Source organism: Nicotiana tomentosiformis, chromosome 7, assembly GCF_000390325.3.
Source record: "Nicotiana tomentosiformis chromosome 7, ASM39032v3, whole genome shotgun sequence".
NCBI classification, from domain to species: domain Eukaryota; kingdom Viridiplantae; phylum Streptophyta; class Magnoliopsida; order Solanales; family Solanaceae; genus Nicotiana; species Nicotiana tomentosiformis.
Window position 1 is genome coordinate 109,589,687 of NC_090818.1, and position 7,638 is coordinate 109,597,324.

At 39.0% G+C, this 7,638-nt stretch overlaps 1 protein-coding gene and 1 long non-coding RNA gene across 2 annotated transcripts; both read right to left on the reverse strand.

Moving 5' to 3' along the window:
• Nucleotides 1-3,287: 3,287 nt before the first annotated feature.
• LOC117277962 (uncharacterized) lies at nt 3,288-3,835 on the reverse strand. The gene is made up of 2 exons (XM_033657406.1): nt 3,808-3,835; nt 3,288-3,706 (listed from the first exon to the last, which is right to left on the reverse strand). Exons 1-2 carry the CDS (start codon nt 3,833-3,835, stop codon nt 3,288-3,290), a joined length of 447 nt encoding a protein of 148 aa, XP_033513297.1.
• Nucleotides 3,836-4,214: 379 nt separating this feature from the next.
• LOC138896560 (uncharacterized) lies at nt 4,215-7,081 on the reverse strand. Its single transcript, XR_011409920.1, has 2 exons — nt 4,950-7,081; nt 4,215-4,889 (listed from the first exon to the last, which is right to left on the reverse strand). It is a non-coding gene; the product is annotated as an uncharacterized lncRNA (long non-coding RNA).
• Nucleotides 7,082-7,638: the final 557 nt, after the last annotated feature.

Here is a 7,638-nt window from a genome sequence, read left to right on the forward strand (position 1 = left end):
GCCATACTTTGTTTCTTTCAAGTTGATGCAGCTCTTATTGCATGGCATTGATCCAGTCCATATCTTTCAAAGATTCTTTGATGTTTTTAGGCTCTATTTGAGAAAGAAAGGCTGAGAAGGCAAGTGAGTTTCTAGCTTTTGACCTGGTCTGAATTCCTGAGTCGAGAGGAGTGATATGTTGTCAAGAGGATGTGAACTTTTGTGCTTCCAATTTGGTACCTGAATCTCATTGGTAGAGGAGCCAGGTATATCTGTCTGAGGTTCTTAGCCGCTTCTTACTTCAGCAAGTGGAGTACCTTGGACTGCATCAACAACTCTATTTTCAGCTTCAGTTGTTGTGATCGTGGGACCAGGTTCCTCTCTAATGGATGGAGATGTATTTGCATCATCTTCACTGGATTCCTTGACATGACTCATCATGTCTGCCTTTCCATTTGCTATGTCAATAACTTTACCTGGAACAGATAAAGGTTCTCCATCTTGGTCAACACGTCTGTCCTTCTCATAGGAGAGGTGAGTAACATCAAAGATCACAACACATTGAGTCCTTTTGTTGTATACTTTGTAAGCTTTGCTTTGAGATAAGTATCCCAGAAAGATTCCTTCATCACTTTTGGCATCGAATTTTCTAAGAGTTTCCTTTCCATTGTTGAGGACAAAACATTTACACCCAAAAGTCCTTAGATGTGTCAGCTTGGGCTTCCTTCCATTCAGCAGTTCATATGGAGTCTTGTTCAGAAGGGACCTGATCATGCACCTGTTCACCAAGTAGCAAGCAGTATTGACAGCATCTGCCCAAATATTCTTTGCAATCCCACTATCAATCAACATTGTCCTTGCCATGTCTTCAAGAGTTCCTATTCTTTCTCTCCACAATACTATTTTGTTGAGGTGTTCTTGGAGCTAAAAAATTGTGAGTGATACCATTTTCAGTACAGAACTCATCAAATTTGGCATTGTCGAACTTTGTCCCATGATCAGACCTGATGCAAGCTACATTAGTACCCATCTTCACTTGAATCTTTTTGACGAAGGCAACAAACACTTCAAAGGTTCCATTCTTGGTTCTGAGAAACTGAGCCCAGGTGAATCTGGAGTAATCGTCAACTATAACGAAGATATATTCATTTCCTCCCCTGCTTGCCACCCTCATGGGTCCACATAGATCCACGCGAAGAAGATCAAGTGGCCTGGAGGTACTGACTTCATTTTTGGGCTTGAATGAGGATCTGACTTGCTTGCCTTTTACACATGTATCACACATTTTTTGATCCTTGAAACTTGACTTGGGCAGACCATGAACCAAGTCCTTCCTGACCAATTTGTTCAGCAGCGTGAAGCTTGCATGACCCAGCCTCCTATGCCATAATTCAGCATCATCATCAACAACACTTAGACAGATGATATCACCATTCTGCAGAGACTCAAAATCAGCAACATAGATATTTTTGTATCTTTTTGCTACTAGCACCACCTCACCAGTCACTAGGTTTGTGACTGTACATATTTTTGATACAAATTCCACCTTGTTTCCCTTATCACAGATCTGGGAAACACTTAGCAAGCCGTACTTCAACCCGTTCACGTAGTACACATTTTCGATTAAATATGAGAGAGACTTCCCAATCCTTCCAACTCCCAGAATGTATCCCTTCTTGCCATAAAAGATACACTCCCTCCTTGCAGGGCCTTAAGTGAAAGAAAATCATTTGTACTTCCAGTCATATACTTTAAGCAGCCTCTATCCATGTACCATTTTCGGTTGCTTCCTTTCACTGTTCCTTGCACAAGAAAATCAGGAGTTAGACTTAGGAACCCAAACGAGTTTGGGTCCCTTGTAATGAGGAAATGGGTGAATGAGGGATCTTCTGGTCCAAGAAGGCATCATGCATTTTTTATATGAAGGACCAGGTTCTCTACCAGTAGTTACCTTTTCAGCGAAAACTTTGTTTTTCTGCTGAGACTGAAATCTGGCCTTACAGTTTTCTTTAAAGGGCCCAGTGTTGCCACAGTGGGTGCAAAGCCAATTATCAGGTACATTAACGTACTTGCTATGAGGATTGTAAGGATTTTTTTTCCCTTTGGAACCCAATCTCCTGCCTTTTTTCCCCATTGTTGGTGTACATGGCAGTGATAGCATCTGAGGACCAGGTCCACTTGAATGATTTTTCAAGGTCACTCTTCACTCTTCCTAGTTCTTCATGAAGTTGTTTGTTTTTCTCAAGCTCAGCACACAGACTAGACATCACTGAATTTATCTCACTTTCAAGCTTAATGTGTGCCTCACTTGCAACTTCCTTTCCCTTTTGAGAATTTTCAGGCCTACTCTCCATTTTACGTTCCCCAATTGTTTCCTTCAAGTCCACTAGCACCACTAATAGGTCATCTCTCTCATGCTTAATGTTAGCAACCCTCTCAGTTAAGACTTCTTTTTCTTTTCTTACACACTCAATGGTCTCTTTTAAGTCTACCACAACGACCATTAGATCATTTCTTTCATGTTCCATATTTGCAATTTTTTCATTTAAGGCATCCTTCTCTTTCTTCAGGTTCTCAATTGTTTCCTTTAAATCAACTACAATGACTACTAGGTCATCTCTGGTCTGTTCTGTTTCTCCTAATTCTACAGTTAAAGCATCTTTATCATTTATAAGACTGTGATAAGCATCAATTAACATATTTTCCAAAGACATGAGTTTTTTTAGGAGAATAAGATTTCAGATTTCTTTGAACATCTAGAAAATTTACCTCATCGTCGTCGTCATCTTCATCATCATCAGACTGAGCCATCAAGGCAAAGATTGAGTCATACTCATTTGCTTCACTTTCTACTGCCATCATTGAACTATCACCATGATCATTTTCTTCTTCAGATTCGCTAGAGGAATCTCCCCATGTAGCAAGAGGTTGTTTCACAACATTGTTAATGGCATTCTTTCTCTTGAAGCGTTTATCAGGAACCGGGTTCCTCTTGGCTGCTTTGTCTGTGTTGTGCTTGAATTGATCCTGCTTTAGGAGGGGACAGTCCTTGATGAAGTGTCCTGGCTTGCCATACTTATGACAGAGGTCATAGTTTTTTGGCTTGCTAGAACTCCCCCTTTTTGGAATGCCTCCATTTCTGCGAACCATCTTCTGAAATCTTCTTGTCAAGTAAGCCATATCACCATCCTCACCACTTGAATCATTGCTGTTTATCTTGAGGACCAAGTTCTTCTCTCTTTTGGGCTCTTTTCTTTCATTGTCTTTCTTTTATTTTCATTCCATATGTTCTCAGATTGCCAACGAGTTCATCGATGGTCAGCTTCTGCAAGTCTTTCGCCTCTATAATAGCGTTCACTTGTAATAATTTCACCAAGAGAGTGGAGCTCATTAATGATAGAGGTGAAGCGAGTATGCATATCTTGGATGGATTCATCATCTTTTATCCCGAAGAGCTTGTATTCAGTTGTGAGCATGTCGATCTTGGATTGCTTGACCTGTGTTGTTCCTTCATGAGCTGTCTGGAGAGCTTCCCAGATTTCCTTGGCTAACTGACATATCGATATCCTATTGTATTCATCAGAATCAATACCACAGACAAGGATTTTCTTTGCATGAAAATTTTTCTCTATGGCTTTCCGGTCGTCATCATTAAATTCTTTTCTTGTTTTGGGAATAGTTACAGCAGCGTCACCACTGGTTTTTGTGGGAACGAAGGGTCCATCTCCTAGAGTTCGGAATCTTCAGCCATGATAAAATCGTGCATCCTTGTCTTCCACCATCCATAGTACTGGCCATTGAACCTTGGTAGCCTGTGGGTGGACTGACCTTCTTTAAAGTTTGGTGGAGCAGCCATGAGGATCCTTTATAGGTGTTAGCCTGATAGAAAGAACCTGCTCTGATACTATTGATAGAAATTAAGGGTCTACCAAACTATATATAGAACCAGGTTCTCTATAAGTTCCCACAGATATAAATTCCCACAGAAACCACGCGCACTGCAGTGAGTAAATGACAGGAGGAATTTTACGTGGAAAATTCCCAGCTCAACGGGATTAAAAATCACGACCTACCCTTGTAGGAATTCAACTTCACTACTGAGCAACTTTCAGATTATAACCTATGTAACCTAGGAATTAACCTCTTAATCCCTCACTAACTTGTAACACTCTATTACAAGCCACTTTGCAATAACTTTATTATAAAGACTTTACAACTCGACTAACTCTAGCCAAGACATAAAAACAAGGATTTATGATTTACAAAGGGTTTCCTACGCAATGCTTCTAAACAAGCTAAGTAGGAATTACAATTGAAGAACTATTACAAAGTTATAACTCAATCAAGGACATACAATAATTTGATATGGGGAACTGGTCCGTAGTAGTGTTGTTCTTTGTTCTTGATGCACTTCAGAATCGTTTTGTTGATGATCAATCACATTGAGTGTGCTTTAGTAAATTCTCTAAGTGTTGAAGTCATTTGTTTTACCTTCCTTGATGTTAATAATGCATTTGTGACATCACTAGGATGATGTAAGCAAGCTAGGTAAAAGACACTCCCCATAAAGTTTACTGCTGTACTGTTTCTACACTGTAGCGTATGCAGACAACAGCTTTATAGCTGGGGCAGTTGACTTGTGCAGTTTCCTCTGAAAACGGTAGCTATCTATTCCCTCTATTGTTCCTTTGACTCTGAAGAGTTAAGCCATATCCCAACCTGGAACCTTTTGATCTTAAGGTCTTGAGAATGTGTAACAGATTCCTTATCTGGTTCTTGACAGTAAGTTTGTTAGATCATAAAAATATAACAGGGATATACATATAGCCTATCACAAGGACCTTGTGTTGTCTCTTACTCTTATGGATCTTGTCCTCAAGGTTTGAGGCAAGAACATTATAAGTAGTGCACTCCTCACCAAATGTCTCGTTAAAATTACTAAAGTATTTATCTACACAATCATTTACAACCGTCCCTCCATAAGCTCTGTCCAACTCTTGGATCTGTAGCAAGGAAGCAACATGCGGATGCTCCTGACTTATATTAAAGTGGTATACATTGAAAAGCTCGTTCAGGTGCATCATAGGGAAATCAAACTACAAGCTACCATCAGGTTCCAAATGAAATAGTGTATAATAGGGAACAAAAATTCTATTATTATCCTTTGCAAGTAGTTCTTGAGCTTTAAACAGACAAGAAGGGAACAAGAAAAAGTCACAACAATCCATATAACAAAATGAAATGAAGTCACGTAGTGCAAGCATCCAGAGCAAATGCAGTCACTATAGGTGTTTGCTACTATGAAGACGGCTAACAAGGAAAATTTGGCATAATCAAGATAAGGACTAGGATCAAAGAAAATATACGGCGAAGCAGACCTTGCCTTATGAACTGGACCAAACAGAGCAAACAAGAATCCAACAGCTTTATCGATCCGAATATGCGATGACTGGTGGAAGTAACTTTTAGCTAATACCTGGAGCCCTCTATGTATTTTCTGCTTCCAAGCACACTCTCTGGATTTAGACAACAAGAATCCTGGAAGATTGTGTTCCTGCCCAGTATCTACCCAATTGAATTTGTGTGAGCCAAAGTCAAGGTAAAACGACACCTTATTTTAATTAACCCCACCAATTTCTTCAAGATAATTACACAAACAGGGAATTCTGTCGAACCATAGTGTACCATCAAATGGAAATTCTATTACAGCCAATGCCACAATCGCATTCGACAACACAATTCCTTGGCTAGTAAAAAATAAAAAATCTGATGTGTCCCATTGAGGAGATTTATCAAACAGCCAAGCTACAGTAGTATCTCATGAATTTTCGTCCTCCCTAGTATTAGATCCGGTCGTATCATCTAACACCTCATTATGTACCTTGGTCTGGACGTTGGCATTTTCGCATAAGCTATCATCATACAACTTGGCTAATGTAGTTGCAAAATGGCCTCCTCCATTAAGATTGTGAATAGTAGACCTCACTGCAATGTGTGAAATTTCGTTGAACACCTGCTCTTCAATAATGGCAGAAGGTTCCTGTACCATATCCGCCACCTTTATTGAATTGAGATGCCTAACTTGAGGTGCTTCTATGTCAGCAAGAGTTTGAATCTTAGTATTATCGTCAGTAATCAATGACAAGGAATTCACATTTTCATACTTCTGGCAATTCATCGAAGACATTGTCCACCTTTGAGTTTCCGGTTTCATCAGCAGATTCAAACGCAGATGAAAAATGGCTCGGAATAGGAAAGGAAGACAGTAGAACAAACTGTGAAACCGTAGGAATAAAATTAACGTAGTTAGAATGACCTGTGAGGAATAAGCTAAACTCCCTACAGGATCTATGGTGGGTTGTTGTCGAAAATGTTGAGCAAATTTTGCCTTGAAATGATTCCAATCAAAAAATTAATTTTTCCGAAATAACCAATTGAACCAATTAAGAGCTTCACCATCAAGGTAAAAGGAAGGAAGAGGTAGCCAATCCTTATTGGCAAAGCCAAGGTGAGTGAAGTACCGTTCGGCCCAAAATAGCCAGCTCTTTAGGTTGCCGCTGCCGCTGAATCGATCCAATACTACCATTGGAGTCCGATGGATGAAAGCACCAATGTATCAAACTTGAAATAACTAATTCGCACACAAGTAAACTCACTTGTAGTATAGACCTTACTAAAAAGAATTACAAGAAATAGCAATTGAAATGACATAGAAGAACTAATAAGAAGAAAGAGGTGAGAAACAAGAGTTCGATATAGAAGGGGATGAGGAAATCAATGATACAGAGCAGAGATGAGAGAGAACATATTCAACATCACAATACGCATAATTCCAAAATAACCGATCAATCCCCCTTTTAACAGAACTATCCTTGTGTCAAATACTCAACCTGGATCCCAAATTAACCTGGCCCTATTACTTGTTTTCGGCCCAAAAGCTCTTCTCAGCCCAATAGCTACTTGTGTGACATTGGGCCGGGGCTAGTTCATAACAAGTGACCATTTCACTTTTTATGAGACAACGATATAAAACACTGTTTAAAAAAAATTCTTTGGGAGCTTTTTTCTGAAGGAGAAAGCGGTAGAAGATATATGTAGAGGTATTGATGTGTGGTTCCGTGACATGCACTATTAATTTCAAGTCTGATTGTCGCTATTTAGTCATCTAAATTCAGCCTTAAAATGCATTATTAAAAACAATTACTTATATAATTAAGAGTTGTAGTAATTAGTAAAGTCACAGATAAGAGGGGCAACTACTGTATTTTTTTCCCCTTGATGTTGCTTTGTACCTACAATTTGCTTCCGCTGCGTTAGTTTTCTTTACAGGAAAAATGAAAAATTATAATGGAAGTGACCCAAATTCAGACTTGATTACAAATTGAGGCACATCGAGCTCTCCGAAACTAGAACACGGGCGGAAGCTATCATTTCATAACTAGTTGATACAGTTTAATAAAAAGGTTCTTTCTAATCCTATTAGTCCACAAATTAAAATTTATTTATCAACCGATATTTTCATCCATTTGAATTGATTTCAATGATCCTCTTAGTGGCTTTAGTAGGTGCAATTGTTGTAGCTAGTCAATAAAAAATATTTTATTAAAACATGGTAAGCTATTGCCTCATCTGTTAAGGATATAGTTGATATGCTTAAGA